Source organism: Limanda limanda, chromosome 4 (genome assembly GCF_963576545.1).
Source record: "Limanda limanda chromosome 4, fLimLim1.1, whole genome shotgun sequence".
In the NCBI taxonomy this organism is placed as follows: domain Eukaryota; kingdom Metazoa; phylum Chordata; class Actinopteri; order Pleuronectiformes; family Pleuronectidae; genus Limanda; species Limanda limanda.
The window spans coordinates 3,382,035-3,406,362 of NC_083639.1; the positions used below are offsets into that span (position 1 = coordinate 3,382,035).

The 24,328-nt window shown below is 45.8% G+C and overlaps 1 protein-coding gene across 1 annotated transcript; it reads right to left on the reverse strand.

Moving 5' to 3' along the window:
* Positions 1–6,110: 6,110 nt before the first annotated feature.
* cbfa2t2 (CBFA2/RUNX1 partner transcriptional co-repressor 2) lies at positions 6,111–15,836 on the reverse strand. The gene is made up of 10 exons (XM_061070266.1): positions 15,686–15,836; positions 14,673–14,917; positions 13,924–14,013; positions 11,758–11,942; positions 11,418–11,671; positions 9,367–9,452; positions 8,834–9,026; positions 7,643–7,711; positions 7,281–7,471; positions 6,111–6,461 (listed from the first exon to the last, which is right to left on the reverse strand). Exons 1-10 carry the CDS (start codon positions 15,816–15,818, stop codon positions 6,111–6,113), a joined length of 1,797 nt encoding a protein of 598 aa, XP_060926249.1. The 5' UTR covers positions 15,819–15,836.
* Between the last annotated feature and the right edge of the window lie 8,492 nt (positions 15,837–24,328).

Below are 24,328 nucleotides of genomic sequence, written 5' to 3' on the forward strand. Positions count from 1 at the left end.
TCAGCTCAGAGGCACGTGGAGGCGCTACAGCAGATCTAAAACAGTCTTTAGAAAGTACACTAAAGTACATGCATCCAGATGTAATGGAAGGAGTGATGAAAATCAGAAGACGAGAATATCAGTTAATGCTCCCATAAAGGGATAGATCACCCCAAAATAAAGAATTCACTCATTATCTAATAACTACTTTGCCGATGTGTGATGACTGTATGTAAACATAGTATTTAGTTCATGGATAACTAATGTTGGAACTAATCTGCACTGAGATTCAAAGACTTGGGGCCAAAGGTGAGAAATCTGCAGCTCTTTTATGGCCTTTGTACACGTCTATGTTCTCGACTTTGTGAAAATGTGTGCAAGGCAAAATGTTCCGAAGGTTTCTTATCACTGAAAGACTGAGTCAATGAAGTTTCCAGATTCTCCCAGTTGTCACATCACGTCTGAATTGTCAGGAAATGTTCCAGTTCCTTTGATCACATCCGACCTGGACCAACTCCTGCTGGGTTCTTCATCAGTGAAAGGCACTGGACCCAGTTTTTATGTCTTAAGGCAGATTTGAAGACTCCTCACACTGACTTTGGTTTTACAACATATGACTGAACAGCATCATTTATTATCCCAAAGTCATATTATTCATCTGATCCAACAGTTAACAATAATTAATGAAGTTTCTTGTTTTTTTTTTTAGCTGTGTTTAGATTTGACAGCAGCAGATGTGACCAGAATTTTGCTCTGTAAATCGCTGCAGACCTCGAAGAGCATTGAGAGTTGGATAATTGCAAGCTGTCAAAAAACTTTCACAGATTTTACTGAGGGGCAGACAGGGGGCGAGGGAGAGAGAGAGGGAGGGAGCAGGAAGAGAGGACTGTCCTTAAGATATGAAGATGGGAAAAGAAAGATGGGGGTGGAGGGTTATCTAATCAAAATGGGACTTCGGTGGCAGGTGATGTCCGGCATGGGACGGTGATATCACTCCCAGGCCCCCCCCACCTCCCTGTGATGAGGAGCTCCAACACTCGCTGATCGCTCCCTGTGCACAGCTTGGTTCTTCTGAGCCTGTTTGCTCAGTGCTCTGGATTTTGTTTGACAGTCTTTATAATTGTCCCTGTAACGTTGCGAGCTTGTTGTTGTTTGACTCCTGATCTCCGTGAAGACTCTGTTATGCTGATGTTAACATTTAGGTCAAAGCACAATTATGTGCTGAGTACGTTCTGACGGAGCCCGAGTGGCTGTTGCTGCCGTTCTCCTTTCGTCTCCTCGTGATGCACGAAGTTCATCTTGTGTTTCTGTGAAGCCCTCAGCCGGAGCGTTGCTGTGCTACTGTACAGCCTCACATTACATGTATTATTAACAAGTAATCCACTGGGTGCTGCAGCTCCTATAGTTCTACACTGACTCCGTTGCAGATTGATGTACTGTAACCTACTTAACCTAGATTGTGGTTTCCTCAGATAAATATTGGGATTACATTAAAGGAGATATGATGCTGTCTCAGTTTTTCTCTTTACTCTTTTTACTCACGTTATTGTGTTTTTTTTCTGAATGTAAAAGTTCTGCAAAGTTTTAAAAGCCCACAGTCCACAGACTGAGTAAACACCAAGTGTTTCAGACAGAGGCTGAAAAGAGGAGCTGCAGCAGTGGACAGTTTGAGGAAAGTGAGGTTTTCTGAACATTAGAGTAAACCTTTTCAAGTAATGACCCAAATTAATAAAATGATGTACCTGAATATGAGCAGAATCTGGATCCTTTAAAAAAAAAAATTGATTACAATGTTTGCATTTGATCATGACGTAGTTTAGGAATGAACTTTTATGCTTTCCTTCATACATTTCTTTCTATACCACTCTCATTTCTGCACAAGATAAAGCTTGGAGCCACTTGGCTTATCTAAACATAAAGACTGGAAACTGGGAAATGGTTGTGTTAAACTTTGGTTTTTGTACAGTTTAAATACATAAAATGTATGAATTGAGCTTTAGGGATGCTGGGAGGCAAAAACCAATTAAATGTTCTTACATTACAGACGACACACGACAAGATCCGAAACTGGTGATTAAACTATATCAGCTTCTGTGTTTGTCACTGGGGTGATTCACTCTAAAGATCTGCAGAAGACTGAGAAAAGAGGAAGGATGGGAGGTGAAAGAAGACTAATAGGTTTTCTGCAGAGTGTAGCTTGGTTTTTTTTAGGCATCGTGACAGGAGTTTTAGATGTGGCCTCCATTCCTCTGCCTCCAGCTTTAAGTTAGGACGGACACCAGGCCCATAATTAAACCCGTCTTGCCACGCAAGCATTAGAACATTGTGTTGTGGTATTTCTGCCAAGAAACAAGCAGAAGTAACTCGCAGCACATTTAGACTGAGACACAGCTCCGTTCCCTGCACAAACACACAAACACACACACACACACATACACACAAACACATGCACACACACACATATACACACACACACAAACAACTCTTTCTTTCCTCTTTGGGCAGAATGACTTGTGATGCAGTTTCTTCCAAAAAATAGAAATAATGACAAACATAAATCTTTTGATGCAGTGCAGAAGAAGACGAGATACGACCCTCACAACAGACGGAGATATAAACAACCACATAGCTTTGAAAAACAAAACCAGCAGCATAGATAGTGTGTGAATTACCTCTATAGATGTATATTGACCAAAAAGAAACATGTAAAACCCGAGCCACAGCATGGAAACACTGAGAATATTATCTTCGACATCCGATCCTGTTACTACTCAGTCACAGAAATAAACAACAGTGACACACACACACACACACACACACACACACACACACACACACACACACACACACACACACACAGTGGTCTCGGCAACAGATGAGTCACATTACACATTGTAATCATGTGTAACCTACAGAAATGAACTACATACAGTTAGTCACATCTGATACATGCTTCTATTCTTAAATTCATTCTGTGTGTTTACTGCCCTAATGCAAGTATTTTAGTATATATATATACAAGTTATTTAGCAGATTTGAATTTTTCATCCAAAAGATGGAATGAGCTTATGAAATAGATTATCCACCCTTATTATTTTTATTATTTAATGTGACTCTCATATCTGAGAGCAAGCAGATGAATAATAATGATATCACCATATAACCTAAAGTTTTGATGGATGAACTGATCATGTGTGCTGTTCACAGACTCTGGACTACAAAGGTCATGTTTTTAATCATGCTCATGTAATAAATGATTTCATATAAAAATAAAATGATCAGACTCTGATCCAAATCACATTGGACCTTCTAACTAACTCTGTAGGAAAATAAAAAAGCATTGACCTCTCAAACGATATCATGTACTGCCACCTCGTGGTTACTTCGTATATTACACTTTTCTGAGGCCTGCTGGCTTTTGATTGAATCCATGATTTGCGTCATTGATGTAAAACCCAGCGATGACTGAAGTTACTGTTGTGGTCACTTATCTTCCACAACCACGGTTCTCTTTGATGAAGACCTTCACTGGGAACTCACTTGAATACAGATCAACTTCAGAGCTGGAACACATTTTGAATTATACATGACGGGATTTTTCAACCCACTTCAGAATAATTCAATCTGGGCAAGAGCCTCCTCATTACTTCACACCTGAATTCAAAGACTCCTCTTGCATATTTCATCAGGAGTCGCTGCATGATTCACGACATCAAGGAGACAAAGTGATGCAAAGATCAGCTCATCATGAGGAGACACACACAATCCTAGTTTTTACAGTGAATGTGTTTTCTTTGTTTCATGTTTCTAAGAACATTTTTTAAAAAGATTTGACGTAAAGAGTTATGGAAATACCTCTTCTGTTTTGTGGCTTCATTCAATGCCGGGTTGCTTTGGAAATTACTTTCATATCAGAGTGATATTTTTGTTCTGCTCTGCACTCATTCAATTAAAAACCTTAGAGGCCGAGCCGAACACAAATAACCCAAATATCTGAAAAACACTCAGGATTCCTGTAGAAAATGACAGGAAGTTTGAGTAATGGCTTCTTTTGTACAGCAGGTAGATAGAAGGTTCTTTCAGCTCTAATCAATGCAACAATAAGTTTTAAGTGTTTTTCTTTGACATTGTGTTTTTCGACATTTCCCTTGACTGATATCTGTGTGTGCCGGATAATGCTGAACCAAATATAAATGCAGATCTAGTGAATGTGGTTTCAAGAGGAGACTGTGGCCTTGGTGGAGTAATCCTTTTAAAACAGGATGCAGGGATAGTGTAAGAATGAAATATACAGATTTGTTAGTATGTAAGTCCCTTAGTACCTCTTTTCACATAGTAGGTATATGAATTCTACGTTAAAGTTAATGTCATTCTATATTAATAAACATGTATTGTCTTATAATCAAATAATCCTGATTTGTGATTTGATATGAGATTGGCGGCACAGAGGTGCAGTGGGTGGTGCTGTCGATTTGCAGGAAACACAATCCCAGTTAGAATCCCAGCCTTCCGTGTGGAGTTTGCATGTTCTCCCCGTGTCTGTGTGAGTTTTCTCTGGGTACTCCAGCTTCAATCCCAGTCCAAACACATGTAGACTGGGGCTAAGGGTCTCTGTAAGTGTCAATGTGAGTATGGTTGTTTGTCTCTGTCTGTCCCAGTTGAACTGGCTCCCGTTAAGGGATAATCAGATCGATGAGATGACCTTTGTCCCCCATCTTCCGAGTACAGTCGCAGAACAAAAGAAAACCATTGTGAAACATTCTATTTCTTTATTTCATACTTCATTTTATGATAGTTTTGTTTTTCATATGAAGGTTTTATGCCTCATAACAAAAGAAACGTGTTGGAAGGACAAAGGGGGAAAAAAAAAATCATGGCTCACAAAATAAAGGCATTCTCTCATAATATTCTTTACAAAGTCATGTTACACTGAACGGAAACCAGAAGGACGTCTCAGCTGTAACAGTGAATAGGATACATCAAAGCTCTGCACTAAACGTTTGACTTTAATCTAACTGTGACAAAAGAAAAGAAAATAAAGAATGATCTGTACACACACACACAGCTTAGCTCCTGAGATTCTCTGTGGGACGGAGTCGCCGTTCTCAACCCTGCACCGCCACACCAGCGAGTGTTTCTCTTTACAAATGTCTGATGGGAACATTGCGGCGGCGGAGGAGGATTTGCAGCGACCTCTGACCCTGTCGTTCCACGGCCGATGACGTGAACAAGTGCCAAAATGAAACTGCAACAAGAACCAAGTCAAAACTGGGTGATTCTGCCCTGAATCATCACAACCACCTTCCCCTCTGTGATGATGTCTGCTGATCAGAAATGAAAAACAGTTCCCACTCCAGCTCATTGAACACGTGTATAATTATCTGTTGTTCACGAAGGCATTTACAGGCAATGACGACGACTCTCTCTTTAGTGACCGGAAACTTTGGTGATGCAGAAACGGCGCTGTGATACCCGAACACTTCATTTTTTAATATTGCTTTGACGGAACGGAATCGTATGATTTACAATAATCACTGACACGACCATCTGACACGAACATGACAAAACCTGGCGAGCAAATGTTTGACGTGTACAGGAAAGCTGCAGAGCCGGTGTTGAGTTTCTCCTACAGGAGGAGGGCCGGTGCTTTATGGCTGGTACTATGAAACTGTTTACATTGAACACCACCACCTCCCAATATTAAAATCTATACACTACAACGTGAGAGTATCAGCTGAGGGGAGGCGTCTTTCTCTGTCTCGTATCTTTTCATAACTTCCTCCGTGCAGCCGGAGATGAAGTGAGATCTGTCGACAGTCTTTCCCTCCTCTCGCACGTCCAAGATTTGGGGTTCTGGACAAAGACGTTTCCATCTGTTAGGAGAGGATCTGTTTTCCGAAGGATGCATTTGAGACGAGTCCGTCTGTCCTTTGCCAAACTGCCTGCGTCCCAGTTGACACAGCACCCACAACAGTCATCCATAATCTGTCCCGTTCTATCTGCCAAAGATTATGATGAGAAACCTGTTATCCTAACTTAACCCACATGCAGCTCCCACATTGTGCTGATTCAACTCCTCCCCGTAGAGGAAGAGGATCGGTGACGAGTTAACCACTGACGTCCTTCGCCCTCTAGTGTCCGTTGGCCTCGGGGCCTGAGGCGGGGGTGGAGGGGGTGGAGGAGCGAGAAGCGACCGAGGCCTTCTCGCCACCGGGACTGGAGACCGATGGCGTGCTGTCGGAGGCCTTGACCCCGGCCAGGCCTGCTGGGGACCCCCTGGCTGCTGCTGCCGCTGCCGAGGCTGCCGCGGCCACCCGGCTTGCTGTGATGGCAGACACGGATTTGGGTTGAGCCTGGAGTCCCGGGCTGCAGATGAGGTGGTGCCGCTCCCAGTCCTTGTGCTGGCAGAAGGAGCCGCAGTAGCGAGCCGCGTTGCAGCCGCTGCACGTCTCGCTCGCCTTGCGCCCGCAGTTCCAGCAGCACTGAGGAGGACAGGGGGGGGGACAGGTGTAAGTTCTCACATGTAAGTCTGTGTCCTCAATGCACTGAATGAAACAGAAAATTCCTTAAACTTGTATTTACTATTTCTCTGGCCACTTGGGGGCAGTGGAAACAAGCTAAACACAACACAGAGAGACTTAAAGGGAAAGTTGCTCAGACATGTAACAACATTAGCATCAGTTTGAGCCCAGTCTGATCTCCACTAACTCTTGAGGGATATATCTCTCTTTTTTACGTCTACGTTCATCTACGTTTAGAAGCCAGCTGCTAACGAGCCATTTACTCTTTACTACACAAACAAAGGGTGTTAGCGGAATTCAGCCTCCTGCCTGTGGAATCAACAACACAAACGCAGGCTTCAAGCAAGAAAATCAAAAGAAAAGAATGAGCTCAGAGGCAGAGAAACCCTTTGTGGCGCTGGAGGTCTGAGTGATACTTTCTTCCACTAAGAAGGTTTTGCTTTCAGCAGGATTACATGAAAACTGCTTAACGGATTTCCATGAAACTTGGTGGGATTTGGACTTTTGGGGTCAATAGTCAGGATTAATTTGAGGTGTTTTTTTCTTTTTACATTTTTACCAATTTGCTGGGGAATCATTCATGGATCTTGATGGAAATTATCAGGCACATTTAGCGGAGCGGCCTCTATGAGTGTGTGTAATTTGGTGCACCGCGATTTAACTTAAAGGGGCTTGGTGAGGTGATGTAGTCATAAAAATATGAAATAAGTGAATTTTCTTTCCTCCCTCTTTCTTGCAGAACTCCAAACATACTGCACCACCTGCTGCATCTGTGCTCACCTCACTGGAGTCCTCCTGGTCGTTGATGACACTGACGGCGTCCTCTTGAGCTTTCTTCTTTGCATCCGCCAGAGTCTTGTCCATCTTCGCCCTTTCTGACGCGATCATCTCGAAAGCTTTCTGCTCGGCCTCGGCGACGGCTTTCTGAACCTCGTCCATGGCCTGACGCTTCACCTCGTTCACCGCCTCTTCTGCACAGCACGGGAGACACATGTTGACTATTAGCTCACCATGTTTAAACTCTCTCGGTAAAATCAGACACTCTCTGTATTCTTAAATAAATTGTGATAATCTCTATGTCCAACAAAACCTAGGAGCATTTGGTTCAGTTACATAAATTGTTATTTCAAGGTTTTTCTTACCAGCTTTCCTCCAGATCTCATCTGTAACGTATGCTGAGCCTGGCCGGGGTGCAAAGTCACGCTGGGAGTCTGCAGCAAAGCAGAGACAGAAGGGATTAGCACCTGTCACGGCTTATAGGGATATGAAGATAGTTCTTAATAATGGTTCGGTCTGTGACTGACGGCTCAACAAAGGACTCGGGTGCTGACAAAGAAAAGGAAAAAGCCAAACAGGCCGGCTCTGTAATCAAGTCTTTTATTTTGTCTTCGGCACAAACACGTCTGCACATCGAGAGCCAGTGAAGTAGTTGATTATCAGAGACTTGGACTGATCTGAGATCTGACAACTTTAGAAAGGAATGTGTTTGACTTGGAGGGAAACGCGGACCAACAAGCTGTGTCAACATTCTGTCTCCTCCCTCCAATCCCTCTCTCCCTGCATCGCAGTTCATTACTGCGTGTCGCTGGCTCATCTCCTCATTCGTATATCCTCCATCTCACCCCCGCTTTCTCTCTTTTCCTTCATTTACATCCTCTTTTTTTTTTCTTTCTATCAACCAGGCCTGCATACACCCCCACTGCAGCCTTTCTCCGCTCGAGCCCAGGCAGGCGGGCAGGCGGGCTCACCGGCTGGGGGCCCAGATGGTGCTCTGGCGAGTCAGCCAGTTCTGGGTCTCGGAGCCGGCAGGACGGCAGGACGGCCCTTCTGTGGCCGATATGGCCGAGGCCTGTCCTGGCACTGGTCTGTGACTATGAACCAGCAGGGGGACAGTGAGGCTGGCAGGCAGAGAGAACACTGCCAGTACACAGCAGACTGGGGGACAAACTGTGGGAGGACTCGCCAACAATGTGACCTGGGTGCAATTCTTCTAATGGCCACTTGACGGTGTATCGAGTGCTGCATAGATGGGAGGCCTTGCAGCAACATGTAGGTTGACCTTAGTGTCGAAATCATTCGGAATAAACAAGATGTTTGGATCAGACTTGAGAATCAACGTGTCCCCTCACTCTGATGTTTCTCTACACTCACTATAAACCAGTCTATGGACTAAATAACATGTTTCTGATCCTTTAAGTCGTATCAACTCATCAACCAACGGATTTGGCTTCATCCTGAGTCAAGAAGCAATCTTCTCAAAATCATAAGAAGCTAAATTATAAGTTTCTGCCGCAGTTCACCGACATGAACCATGTGAAGGCACTTCTACACACCTGACTCTGCAGAGTGGGGGCTGTGTGTCTTGGAGAAGGGGGCGGAGCCCGAGCCTCCTTTGCGTGGGTCCTCCTGCTCGCTGGAGCGTCGCCTCCAGTAGTTGAGCTCCTCACGATCCGACTCCTGGCAGCGTCTGAGCACGCTCACTGACCTCCGGGTCTTCTCCACCATGTCCACAATGCAGTTCAACACCTGAGGACACAATAAGTTATTAGTTTTAGAGTCTTTTTGTGTTTATGAAAGAATCTCAAACTTGAGGCAGCTGTGTTCACGCTATCCAAATTTTATGAGGATGATAACATCACAACGGATCTTGCAGCACAAACGCTGTAAAATACGTATTAACCCTTAATTCCTTTTATTAATAAACCAGATTGGTCGCAAAACATAAATATCCAGTTGACCTTTGGATCTAAAGGGTTGTGAGAAAATAAAACACTGTTGTGCTGGGGAATGCAGTTAAACTAATTACATTTTACATTCCTGCAGTATCTCAACCCATTAGCAGCCGTGTACATGTCTGCAGACTTACATGGTCCAGATGCCTCCATTCATCAGCCCACTCTCTGTCTGTCAGCCTGTGGTCCACCGGCTCTTCACGGTAACCCCCGTTAGTTCCTAAAGAAAACACAAACACGATAAACCACAGGTCAGTGTCATTAATATTCATCTTTATACGAGAGGGGCCACAACTGATAGTGAGAGAGTGAAAGATGTGTGTTAAGATTTGAGATCACTTCCTCATTTCAAATGCAAATTATTTGTGACAGGAGAAACACAAGGTTAAAGTTAAAGGCAACGCTCCCTTACATAAAAAATGACAGTAATGACGTAAAGTAAATGAGGAGCAAAGAATAAAAGACAAAAAAGATGTGAGATGGACCGAGGGATCGGGGGAGAGAGAAAGGTGGGGTGGAGGAGGACAAGAGACGCCTGTGATGCAAAACAGACCCCCAGCTCCCAGAGCCTGAACACATCTGGAAGTCAGCTGTCAGCCACACACACACACATACACACACACACACACACACTCCCCAAACTTCTCCCCTAGCACCTCCCTCCTGGAGCTCACAGCATTCCAGTAGGGAGACACTCAGGCTGAGTGGAGTGGCTCCACTTCTAAACACAACCAGCCGGTCTGACACTCAATGTGGACCATTGCAACCACTAACCACACACACACACACACACACACACACACACATCTGACTTCAGTTCAGCTATTACACAATGCTATGACTTAAGCAATATTTAATTGTACATTTAACAGTAATAATAGTTTGCACACGCAAGATTGTGCTCATGAAGCCCAGAAACATGTTGATTCACAGCCTTACGCGAAGTCATTGCAGTAGCGCACACACACACACACAACCACCATCTCTTAAAACTGAGAGAGAACCAGCCAACAAGAGGCCACATGCACACTAGGCCTGCTGAAGAGTAAAATGACTCACACACACAGACACACACACACGCACACACTAGCCTTCCTCTTCACCTCTTCCCTACTCCTGGTTCTCATCAGTGTTCATCAGTTCAAAGCCATGTGGACTGACTGTGTTTATGTGTGTGTGTGTGTGTGTGTGTGTGTGTGTGTGTGTGTGTGTGTGTGTGTGTGTGTGTGTGTGTGTGTGTGTGTGTGTGTGTGTGTGCCTATGAGTTAAGTGGCGGCAGGCGGGCGGGAGGCTGTCAGACAAGGGACTAGGACCTCGTAAACACTGCACCTCCACCAGGAACATATCAAGGTATGTGTCTTTAGGTGTGTGTAAGTGTGTGTGTGTGTGTGTCTGTGTGTGTTTGTGTGTGAGCCTGGGTCTGTGAGCTACTGCTGTTTCCACTGTGTGCTGACAAGCCCCAAATGGAGGGTAGATATACACCAGAGTAGATCCAACCCTCGCTGCCTGGACAGTATGGCTCTGTTTATACACACGTGGACTCCAGAGACATATGGGGGTGGCTGCACAAACACCGAGACCACCCGTTATCACACACAGAAGATGATGTGTGTGTGTGTGTGTTGGTTTCAATGCAGCCATTTATTTTATAAATGTCTTTACCAGCCACTTGCACTCACAGAACCTGGCTCAGGTACATGACTGTCAGTGTTTGTGTGGTTTCTGGATTCCTCCGGTAATGAGTTGGCATGCATTGAGAACTAATGTGATGTCCAGCGGGATGTAGGAGTCTAGAACCGATAGTTTGTTAAAGTTTTCCCCTCTAGCTGCATGACTTCAACACAACTTGTTCAAGGTATGAACACTGCACCTTTATTCCACCTCACTGTTCTGTATAGAAGTTTGGGATGTGGGCTTCATGGCTCCACCTTGATGCCGGCGGCGGAGATTACACAGCTGGATTGATTGTCTGAGTGAAAGGAGGAGCCAGCATGGCGGCACAGATGCTGCAGATGTTGTGTTTTACACATCTGGGACACTGCAGCAAAATGCCAGCTTGTTTGGTTCAGTGCAAACAGGCACAGCTGACATAAGGAGGGAGCTCCTAACGGCAATATTGTGCGATCACTAATAAAAGCGGCTCATCAGCAGTAAAGTGAAGTAACTGTGGGTTCTCGTCACGTACCAGGGAGTCTGGGTCGGTCTTTGAGCTCTCGGATCTCCAGCAGGCGCTGGCTGTGCTCGCGGTGGAGGATGTGCGGCGCCGCGATGTCGTCCAGGGCGTAGTGCTGCAGGGGCGGGGGGGTCGGGTGGAGCTGGGAGTTGAGGGGCATCGGGTGGGCGGGGCTGTGTCGGGGGGCGGGGCTGATGGTGCAAATCCGTTTGGCGGCCGGCTCCATGGCGACGGGGGGACGCTCGTGGAAACCGTTCTCTTTCGCCCTGAAAACCCAAATAGCAAACATGTTAACGTGCGTCTCTACAAAGAAAAGATCTCAACAGGGACTTGTTTGAGCTTTTAATCTCACCTGCTGGGGCTGTGTCTCTTCATGGCAGCTTCAGGAGGCTCCATCAGCAGCTCGGAGGAGTCCGGAGAGGAGGCGAGGGTGGTGCTGAGCAGGAGGTGCTCGTGCTGGGACAGGTACTGGGCCGGGGTTTGCTTGGCGGCTCGAGCGCAGTGGAGCAACTCCCTCTGCAACAGGGGCAGGTTGGCCTGGAGAGAGAGGGGGGGGAATTGTAATGTTTAATTCCAAATTTGCTAAATAAACTCTGGAGAGAAGCATTATTGTACCAGTCGTAAAGTTTTGAAAGTCATAAATACAAATAGTCATCAGAGGCAGATAGAATAGTTTTAAAGAAGAGAGACAGAGCTGTGCTTCATACACCAACACGGAGCAGAGTCAGTCTCGTGGGGAAGATACTTGGCTGGGGCAGGAATTGAAGGAGGGGGGGGGGTACTGACTCCTTGAGGTCTGGCCGTGGGGCTCAGTGTGAGTCTGGGTGTTGTTCTGCGGCGGCCTCCATGCTGGCTGTGGTTTCCCTCTCGCTCAAATGAAAAAAAAGGCTGAGTTCTCTAAACTGCTGCTGAGGCCGGCGACTCACTCGTGGCACGAGAGCTGAGCAGCGATCCGCTCGGAGCCGCAGCGAAGACGTGCAGGACGGTACCGCGGCTTCAAGACATTTCAAAACAAATGCTACAGGCTCCACTCCCCCGCCCCCCCTCATTCCTTACCCTGCTTTCTTTTTTTTTTATATTCATCGGTGACTGTCTCTTTCGTATCTTTCCATCTCACTTTTGTTCCCTGGACTTCCTTAATTAGGAACAGACCCCGGGTGTGTTTGCAATTACACCACTTCCTCACTCCCTCTCCCTCTCCTAAACAACCACTCCGTTCTCGTTCTGTGACTCTGACCTCTTCTTCTTCTTCGTCTTCTCCTCACGCAGCACCTCCAACCATCGTGTTTCAAACTCTGTGTAAACCTAGACCCCGTTCCTAGCTTATCTGACCTTTACTGATTTCTAAGAAGAGCGTCTCTCAAGCGTCATCCGTTAACGACGCTACCATATCTGCTCCTAGCGCTCTATCGTCCTCTGTTGCCCGCCTCCCCTGCTCCCCGGCCTCCTCTCCTCCCCTGGGGCCCCAGACAGCGGACCCATGTGCTGTGTGTCCGCTCGGCAGACGGCTCTCCGGGGTTCAGTGAGGCGAGCGCTGGATGCTGGAGCGCCGGCGCCTCGGCAGCTGAACGCTCTTTTAACGGGACAGCGGCTCCATATGGCAACACACTGCACACCCATAAAAGAGGGAAGGGAACACTTTATAGGCATGTTTCACACTTCCGAGTTCCCACTTTTCCCTCTCGGTTTTCTCTCTCTCTCTTTCTTTCTCCTCCGCTACCTCACCCCTTGACTTTGTCCATCTGTCCGTTTCTTCCCTCTCTTTCTCAAGACTTCTCCCAGGAGTTGGAATTAAGTTGTGTGCGGACCCCGCCCGCCCCCCCTTTGTAATAAATTAGCAGAAGGGGGGGGGGGATGGAACAGAGGGTTCTTGTCTCGGCGCTCGGAGACAGACAGCTGGAGGCGCTCCAGAGGTGAGTAAGAGGTAAGTGTGGAAAAAAGAGCCGATTCTCGACCACTTGAAGTTACAGCGGTACAACTCGCTGAAGATTTATGGGCTGCTTTACTGAAGGGGGCTCCGAAAAAGTAGACACTCGCAGACTCCACTGGTTACAAAAGGGGCTCGAGAGGCAGTTTAACACACACACACACACACACACACACACACACACACACACACACTCATCTGAGGCTTGTCAAGTCAACATGCAAAATCTTAACGGCTGCTTTGAACCGCTGAAAGTCAGTTTATTCAATTAGGAAACCTACACAGAGGCGTATTTATAGACCTCTGCCATGTCTCCTGGAAACATCGTAATAGTGTTAATGAATCTGTTACATTTCCGTCACCGGGACTCACAAGCTGTAATGTGATTGGCCGAGGATAGTTCAGATCATGCTGGATGAGGGGTGTGTTGATGTCAAGGACCTTCTGTTTATCACTGGTTACTCGGTCATTAATCGTGCGGCTGAGACGTGAGAGGCTGATGAGAACATGATGCTACAGTCACACAGTCTGGGGGGGGGGGAACAAGGAACTGACCCAAGAAGGTGGAAAAGAGGATGGAGGAGAGTTTACCTTGAGAAAAGGAATAACGAAAGGCCGTAGGGGGAAGTTGGTGGCCTCCTGAAGTCGTGAGTGGAACTCTTCGATGGTAACTGTGGAATTCTAAGAAACAGGGAAAGGGAAATTTCAAATAAATTCATTGTGAAAATCAAATTTGTGCAGCAGCTGATGTGTGAAATTGTTGTTTGTTTACAAGATACGGCTTCATCACAACTTTCAACGGGTCTTTAAAGAAGCTCCAAATTAAATTTGCAGAAATTGCTTTATGTGTGGCCAGGAAATGTATAGCAATGACTTGGAAGTCTGATTCCCCGACTCTCATAGACAGATGGTCTGTGGAAATGAACAGTTGTATTCCTCTTGAAAAGATTACATATATCAGAAAGAAGTTATTTTTTCAAAATCTGGCAGCCGTACATGGATACACCACCAACGGTACCATAGGACTGTAACTATTTGGAGCTCTGAATTACCTTATGTACTGTGTCATTGCAGTATTTCTCTGTGATGTGTCATCCTATGCACCAACTTTTTCTCTTTGGGTGGGGGGAATTATTTACTTTTTTATTTACTTAGTTTTATTTCATCTGTGTGTATTTTTTTTATTTTGTTATGTAATTTTCTGTCATGTTTATTGTAGAGTGTTCTGTGCACTGCATGTTCTCTTGCAGTGTGAAAATATTTGGAAAAATAGAATATTCTAAAAAAAAAAAGATACGGCTTCATTATCTTCGTCTTTCACGTGCTAACAAAGGACTCACCACCAGGGCGAGCACCAGGCTGCGGACGCTGTCTCCGATCTCGGGGGAGATGTCGTTGCCGAACTGCTGCAGCGTCGTCAGGAAGCGCTTCAGCTTGCTCAGCTGGCGAGCGCCACAGGTGGCCGGCAGCTGCTGATTGGCCAGCGAGGAGGACGAGGAGGAGGAAGGTCCGTTGCTGTAGCGCTGAGGCGGAGAGGGCACTGCGTTCAAGGTCGGGGGGGAATGGTGATGATTCCCATTGGTCACTGGGGATTAGAGGTGAGATGAAGATTGGGATTAATCAGAGAGGGACGAAAAAGCAATAAACTCACAGGACCTGATCAATTAAGATGAGGACTAGATCTATTAGTTTAAGCCAGGGGTTTTCAACTGGGGGTCCGCGGCCCCCTGGTGGTCCACAACGGCATTGCAGGGGGTCCTCGAAATTCACTTTGATATTTCAACACATTGCCAGATTACTCTTGAATATCGTGAAAAATATGTCTAAAATAATATAAAGGTGATCATGAGGTTAAACTTAAGGCCTCAATTGTTTGTGTGATATTGTATGATTTTCATTTGTGACATATTCTGCATTACTTTGTCATCTTCCCTCTTCAGTTGTAGCCCCAGTTTATGTGGATTAGTATTGATCACCGTTACTTTAACGTTCTCTCAACATGTCAGCTACATGTCTGTTCATTTAGGTCATGAATGTTATGTTGATGTACATATGGTTCTGAGATGCAGTACAACTACAAACTGCATTTTAATTTTGTTTTCAATTCTTAAGCACTGAAAAATCAACCGTTCTTGTTGTTTTTTCACAGATTTTTCTAGATTTGTTTGAGGTTTTTAAATAAAACCAACATGGAAAACCAAATGTTAAAACTTCCTTCTGCACATCAGTGGGCCGCGGATTACTTTCTAGTCAGAATGGTGGTCCCTGGGACAAAAACAGTTGAAAACCCCTGGTTTAATCTATTAGTTTAAGCGTTTGAATACATATGATGAATTTAGGAATGGAGCCTCACATGCTGTGGTGGAGAAGGAGGCCGGTCGAGGGCCGCTGGGGTTGACGGAGGGCAGGGGGGGCATGGTGAGGCTGCTGCTGCTGCTGGGGGCGGATCTGGAATGAGTCTTAGCATCCACAGGGGAACCGGGCATGGCAGGGCTCTTCTTCTCTCTACTGTCTGCACAAAGAGGAGGAGAAGAAGAAGAAGAGAGGTCAGCTGAGGGTCGAAAAAACCAGAACACGTAGAAGAAGAATGTCCAGCGAACACAACAGCAGGGGGCGGAAATCAAAACCAGATTTTTACTACACAAGCACAAACATTTACAGAGAGAGTTCCCATATATTCTCAATGCACTGCTGTACAATTGTGTGTATATGGAGCAAACAGCACAAACAAGAGTGTTAAATAAGTTTGACTATTTATCTTGAACTCATTAAAGTGTCAAATTAGTAAATAAATACGACCTCTTTAACTTTCCCCATCAGCTCACTGGTTAAAAAAAACTAAAAAAAAATCAATTCAAAAGCAATAGGTCTATAGTCACAAAAGAAAGGCCCGCCCCCACCCCCCCAAAACCACTTCACATCATACAACACATACTGCCAGGGCACCCCCCCCCCCCCACCCAACCCCCCGACCCCCATCAATGAGCCAGATGTCTAAAGTTTAGCCCCTCACTCCGAAACCATTCAGATCAATAACAGAAGAAATGCTGAAGGAGCCTATTGTGAGGGGAGAAGAATGCCCCCCCCGATGCAGGCGGGGGGGGACACACCAGAGAGAAAGGGTCGGGGGCTATTTCACGCTTTGCTAACAAGATCGGCGAAGCTTTTGAATGTTAAAACGCAACTTCTCAATATGCTTTTTGCCGCTGAATGAGACCACCAGATAAGGGGTCTGAAGAAAGTGGGATGGAGGGGTGGGATGGGTGGGATGTGGGGGGGGAGTCGGGGGGGTGGTGGCGAGCGGTATGTGGGATCAGAAGCCGCCTTTGTCTCCCGGTGAGACCCATGAAGGCCGGGTCCCGTCTCCATTTAGGAGTGGATCAGACTTTTCTAAGAACCGACGATTAATAGACAAGCACGGTCTCGAAGGGTCAGAGGTCAACAGAGAGCAGCTTTTTAAAACGTGGTTTCATGGCTTTAAGGCTTTTGGCTTCAATGGCTCCCTGTATATCTTTTTCACAGCTATGAACTCTGCATGGCCTTGAGCCACAGGGACCCAGTTTATAAAGACTTGCGATGGGAGTTTAAGCCGAGGGTATAGGTAGAGCAGGAGAAGTGAAAAGAAAAGGAACAACGCCTGTTAAGTGGATAGAGAGATAATTGTGAGAGTAAAAATATGTAAAAAACAAACAAACAGGAAACAATGCCCAAAAATCAATCCCTCAATCAGTTTTTATCTCTATCTTGTTGTGATGACACTCATCTCAATTTGAAGTCGGTCTGATGAAAGGTACAAGCACATCAAACTAAAAATGTGAAATATGGTCAAAATGCCACCTAAATGCAAAATAGCAGGCTTCCTGCTGTGTTTCTCCAATTGCACCTAATACTTTTTTGTTTGTCTGGTCATGATACACCTGTTTATTGATTTTTTTTGAAGATCGGTCAATGTGAACACGTTCCAGGGGTCTCGGGGGGGGGGGGCACCGTTGAGCCATTTTGCGACGCCCAATGAAAATTCCTCCAGAATACGTACATTTTCACCACTTTCCAACTTTCTGCAAATTTTGGTAAGAATTTGAGCATGGTAAAGCCCTCAAAATGCCAATTCATTTGCCTGGATAATAATAATAATAATAATAATAATAATAATAATAATAATAATAATAATAATAATAATAATAATAATAATAATAATAATCCTTACAATTTCAATAGGGCCTCACCTGACCTGAGATCAGTGCTCGGGCCCTAATAATTCAGTTCAAAGTTAGATAACACAAATATGTGACTTAATAATCATCTACAGATATCTTATGAAGGAATCTCCCCTATTTCCGCGAGTACGTCAATACGACTCATCTGTCATGTGTGCGACAGCTTTAAATGCTCTTTCCTTCCGTCCCCCCCATCTCTCTCCCTCTGCTGCGTTCCCTCTCATTCTCTCTCTCAGCCCTGTGGCCTGCCTGCCATCGCTCCACCTGTTCACCAACACGGGGGGGCAGGAAGGAGGGATCTACGCAGACATTTGGATCGTCATGCCCACCACACACACACACACACACACACACACACACACACACACACACACACACACACACACACACACACACACACACACACACACACACACACACACACACACACACACACACACACACACACACACACACACACACACACACACACACACACAAACACACACACACTGTCTGCCAGTGCACCACAGGAAGCAGCCTGCAGCGCACACACACACACAGACACACACACTAGTATCAAAGATCTGCACACTCCCTCCGTATGGCCAGGAAATTAGACTGACATCTCAATAACAGAATCAACGGGGCATATGGCCTTAGTGTCAACACTGTCACCATGTAAACAACTTCATATACACACACACAACCTCGGATTGTGGCAATTGGATTGTGCTACGTATTCACGAGTTCAACTCGCCTGTCATCCTCGTGAAAGCGTTTCTTTAAAAAGACGCTTGTGGGTCCATTGTGTTTGACAGACAGGCCGCGGAATAACAACAACACAACAGTCACATGTGTGTGTGCGTCCAGTTCTGCACGGAGCCGAGAAATGAGGCTGCAGCTGCATCCGAGAAACCTCAAGATGAAGAGAGGTCTCGGCGGAGGTAATGGCCATAACAGGAGACATCAGGTGTGTGTGTACGTGTGTGTGTATGTGTATGTGTATGTGTATGTGTGTGTGTGTGTGTGTGTGTGTGTGTGTGTGTGTGTGTGTGTGTGTGTGTGTGTGCATACAGTGCTGACAGCCTGTGGAGAGTTGCCTCTGCTCGTCAATTAAGACAGCGCACATATCCCGGATGACTTCATCTGGCCTGCGAGCACCTGAGTCCACTGTAGTCACAGGCCTGTCAGGGGAGGCAGCTGTCACCGCAGCCACAAAACACACACACACAGACACACACACAGTGCACACAGAGTGGTCTGATGTTAGCTCAGGTGAATATGCTCTTGGAGGAGGATGTGGCCTGTTTGTCTGCTCTAAACGCCACCTGTCATCTTGGCTCTAATGGAACAAAGGGAAGACACACAAAGCTCCCGGCCGCACATCCACGGGATTACACGCAAAACGCCACAATGCACACACACAACACTTTGGAGCAAACTGTGAGCAGATCATCACACTGAATCTAACACCGATGAAAACACAAACGTCCATCTTCTCGTACCGTTCTTCTGGAAGCTCTCCTCCACATCGTCTCCTCCCAAACACGTTTTGAGCGATTCGGTTTTACGGCCTTGTGTGTCACTCGGCTCCACTTATTTGTGTTCTGCAGCAGTTGTTATGCAGGGATGGAGAAGTGAAGTGCGTCTGTGGTGATGGCTGCTGTTGCTAACCAGGTGTTCCCTGTTTGTTCAGCTCAGGTGTCGCTTGTCGGCAATCAGACCTTCAGCTGCCTATAATTGCCTCGGCCGCTGCAGGTGATGCAAAGAGAGAGAGGCTGCATCCCAAATGTTTAGTGAGGTTTTTTATACCCTAATTGGCGCACTTATTGTTTCCCACAATACATCATGGAAAGTAGTGTACAGCTGATGGCCGCTTACTGAGCAATATATACCATCATGCATTGCGCTCGAGGCGGAGAGACAACATCAACGAGTTTATTAGTCATTCAACAAGCTATTTTAACCTTAAAATATGAAATAAACATTTTACTATGGGGTATTCCAGTGGCCGGCGTTGTTGTTGTTGTTGTCGACGCAATCAGTTAAAAACGAAATCCTGAGACGACATGACGGCAAATAAAATGCAGAGGACGTTCGTTTAGCTCCTCAAGTAGAATAAGGATCTTGGAAGTACAGATACATTTCACGTGATGTGTAAATAAATGTTTTCAGCGGTCGGGTTTATTAAACTCATGGTTTAACTCTGAAGTTTAGAAGGTCTAAATCTTTGAGTCATGAGGCGAGTGTGTGTAGTTGTAGCAGCGCTGCTAACGCTGTCCTGTTATCGTGGATGAGGCGAGAGAGGACACGACGCAGACAGGACTCGTTTATCAGTGAGCGGAAAAACGATAATTCATGTGATGTGCGATGCTACAGCTTTCAAAACAGCTTGACTTCTACATTTTGTGGAACAGCTGTTATTTACCAAGACGGAGTTAAAAACACAATGATAAGGGATGTTTGGCCAAAGAGGGAATTTAAGCTAACATAGCTTTCTGTCCAAAAACAGTGTTAATCCAGACATAATTTAACAAGTTAATTAAATGAATTATCATATATAAAGCATTATTGATTGTACATTGTACAGAGGGCTAAATAATCGTACTGCGATAATTAACGAAGCAAAAAATGTTTAGGCTTTGATTTCGATAAAAGTGTAAAATATTTATCCTTGCCACGTGCAATCTCTCCATTTGAATAATTAATAGAGCGCCCATATGATTAAAAAAACAACACTTCAACACAGAACGACAGAGAAACATTAAAACGATCCCAGATATCTGTTCGAAAATGAATATTCAGGGGCAGAGGACTTATCTTGGAGCTGAGGGCAAAAAAGGGACAAGCTAACAGGCCCCTTAGCACCCATGCAACTGATGGCCGCTCCTCCTCCTCCTCCTCCTCCTCCTCCTCCTCCTCCTCCTCCTCCTCCTGTACCATATGGATCTAATCGGCCAAGAGCTGGCCAGCTGGGACCTCCAACAGTCACCTGTGAGGGAGGAGGGGGGTGCAGAAGGGACGGCTGGAGCCTCCTCCGCCAAGCCAAGGCTGCCCCCTCCTCCACACAGACACACACACACACACTTATCTGCCGTCCCTTCAAGGAGAGGGGGAGGAAGGAGGAGAAGGAGAAGGGGGCGGGGGGGTGTAGGGGAGGCACGAGGCGGCTGAATGCAAGCGAGTGGACTTAAATGCCGCGGAGACAAAGGCTGCACCTGGTCCCCGTCGGTCCACACACACACCACCACAATACAGCACACATCTGTTCCTCCATCCTGCTCTCCCTTCTGACCTCCACACACACACACACACACACACACACACACACACACACACACACACACACACACACACACACACACACACACACACACACACACACACACACACACACACACACACACACACACACACACACACACACACACACACACACACACACACAAAGCAGATAATTCATCAGCGCACGGCCTCTTTGAGACTGTGTCAGGTTGCTGTTCTAACCCTACAGCCACACAACAGTTTCAAGGACTTAAGTATTTAAGAGAGTGTGTGCGGTGTCAGATTCCCGTAAATCAGGAAACTCGTGTCCCCTCTGCTAATTTCAATCAGCTTCATCTGTGTTATTGCTCTCTGGGGGTCGACGCCTCAGCCACTGTTGCCACTTCCACTTGAGCTGTCATCAGATACCATTTGTAACGCAGTTGAGAGTAAAGTGGTTCGTACAGTTTAATCAAAGGCCTCATTTTTTATTCAGGACAGGTCATTTGAAATAAATCCACACGTGCATCTTACTAGTAACTCTAGAAATCTCTGTCCTACTATTTGTCTGTATTTAGACTTCATCAACAACTTCAAACTTTGTGGATGAAATAGTGAGGACATCAGAAGTGCCATGTGTTTTGAATGAGCGGTTGTCCAGACCCCAACCCAAATACCACTGCAAAAACAAAATATTTTTTCCATTTAACTAAATTTAATTTGGTGCTTTGCTGGTTGCCCAGTGAATCGGACACATTCATGATTAGAATTACATCTAATTTTATTTGCACTTTATTATTTGTCATTTGGCCAAAACGTTGCTTTTTCAATTATCACAGTAACGACTTTGTCGAAACCGTTAAACAAGCACCCGTGGGAATAAGAAATTCGTCTGCAAATTAGTGGCGCCAGAGGTAGAGAAAGAGGGATGCAGAGAGGGATGGAGGATGGGAGGGAAGAAATAACAAGGATAGAAAATACTGTTTTCATTTGGTTTCATCAGAAAGACAAGGCTGGTTGTCAGACTCCGAGCCAGGCTGTTTTTCTTGGCTGTCATTACCACCTTCCAGCCCTGTAGACTATTTGGACAAAACCCAATATCAACACTCTGCTAGGGAGGGGAGAGAAGGGGAGGTGGCAAGGTTGACAGTAAAGGGGGGAGAGTGGAAGAAAGATGTATACAAGCAGAGGGCAAAAAGGTGGGGAGAGACGGAGACGAGCTTGGAGGAGGCGAAATTGGCAAAAACAGAAATGGAGGTGAGGGAAGGTGAAAAGAAAGAAAAACAGAAAACATGCATGTGACTTCCAGGCGCACATGTGAAGAATCACAGATGTGGAGCGGGAGTGAACTCCGAGACGCAGTCATGATGAGAACAGCCCCCACATAACCTTGTGGCTCAGTGGGATGATTAGAAAAACACTGCTGTAATCCAGCGTGCCACATAGTGATGAAAAAAAAAAGAAGTGGGACACAGGGATGGAATTGTACTTAGTGGCAAAGGGTTAGAGAGAAAACGATGAGGGGACGGCAAGGCAGGCAGACGGTGTCCATAAAAAACTGAGAATGAGCAGTAAAGAGAGGCTCGGTGATGTGAGGCTGGGAGCAGAGGAGAGAGAGAGAGAGAGAGAGAGAGAGAGAGAGAGAGGACGTCTGGCAGAGGATGGACAGAGCGGGACAACCAACAGAGTCCACGTGGACATGAGGTCGGACCGAAGGAGGAAATACACTGATGAGACATTTGTGACCTAAACACTAAAGTCAGGGATAATTCCACTTTGCCTGTTGAAGTTTGGAGTCAGAAACGACCAGACCAAAACTATAAATGACTACAGTGCCTGTAATTTCTTTCAACTTTCTGAAAACGTCCATGTCTTGGGTACAGGGAGGAAACACACAAACCAAAGCGGCAATGAAAATCATCATGTAAAGAGTCATAGTCATAAATCCAAATCCAATAACATATCGTATGACCCATAAAAGTAATGGCCCACTAGCATAGGGCATCCCGCCCAACAGCCCCCTTTACATTCTACATCTGCACTCTATCCAAGACCCAGGAATTATTCTCAGAGAAATCAAGGAAAATGTTCACAAAATGCATAATAAAATGAAAACAGATTCTTGGATCAGATCCGGATCCACACGAAATTTCAATGGGTTCCACTCGGACCCATATCGCATCCTTCCAGCAATTTTTGCGATAATCCTTCCAGGAGTTTTTGTGTAATCGTGGCAACATACAAAAAATAGAACCTTATCTGTGCAGGTAATGTAAAGGGTGGAACAATAGTTTGTATTGTGTGTTTTCCTTCAGTCTCTGCTCCAGGGCACCACTGTCATTGGGTTAAATGAGTGTGTGTTATTCAGTGTGGCGCAAACTTTCAAACACACACACACGCTGGCGTCACACACAGCTGGGTCACGGGGGATAGAGCTGGAAGTGGATGTGTCATCATGTGTAAGTGTGTGTGTTGGCCCCGTTTACCAGGTGCTGGGTTTGTCATCGGCTGAGCGGAGAGAGAGGACATTTATCCCTGAAGTAACACACTTACACACACACACACACACACACACACACAGACACGCCTACACACCTGTGAAATGGCCGACCCGAGCCACATGTGCACTCCCACCCACACGAATAACAACTGTGACATAACCGGGACAATTCGAGTCCGTCAATCGCGACCTTCAACCACAAAAGCTGTGACACACACACACACTGACACACACACACACGCATTTACCCAACTCTCCCACACCAGCTCCCAGTCTCCGAGGCCAGTAGATTATCTGCCTCTCTGGTTACAACCCTTCTCACCTCTCCGTAACCAATCGGTTAGTCTGCCCATCAATCATCGGGAGCCTCATAATTCTTTAAAGCCAAAATCGCCACGTGAAAAACAATCCGCTCTCGCGTTTTAAGGACGCATGACCATAAAGATTATGTCGAGTTGTCTTTATTTTCTTTTTCCCATGCACATTTCATCTCGGGCTGGAAAACCCCCCCGACGAACACTGAAGATGTATATCACCGTGTCTGTCTGGAGGATTAAGCCTCTGTGGCTCCTACACGTTACAAACCCAGACGGTCGACGGCAGCCAGGAAAATAAAAGTGTTTTCCCTTTTGGAGAAACACAAACGCAGACACTGGCTCTTACCTAGAGAGTTACAGTCGTCCATTAAACTGAATACGAGCTGGAAAACAAAGCGAACATTACGGCCCGGCCCGTCTCAGTCCAGGTGTCGGAGCCTCGGCAGCCGAGCGGCCTCGGTCCAACCAGATGTTCAGCTCACGCAGAAGACTTTCACATTACACTTGACTCAGACGTCCTCCTCAACGACTCGGTGGGTTTTATGTTTATGTTCACTTACTACTTTCAATAGCTACTCGTGATGAAGAACGTGAGTTTACTTGAGATTCAATTGATGGACGTACACAAGTTGTTTAAGACTCCGAGCGAAACTTGTTTGTGATTCGTCTGTCACGTATATTTACATTACATCATTTTCTTTCATTTCCCAAAGTGG

Excerpts from the sequence above, each read along its gene's own strand:
- cbfa2t2 (XM_061070266.1), bottom strand. The coding sequence starts at position 15,818 with ATGCCCGGTTCCCCTGTGGATGCTAAGACTCATTCCAGATCCGCCCCC. Across the intron at positions 7,712-8,833 it reads CCCCCACTCTGCAGAGTCAG|ACTCCCAGCGTGACTTTGCA; the intron begins GTGTGTAGAAGT and ends GCTTTGCTGCAG. Across the intron at positions 7,472-7,642 it reads TGAGATCTGGAGGAAAGCTG|AAGAGGCGGTGAACGAGGTG; the intron begins GTAAGAAAAACC and ends CGTGCTGTGCAG.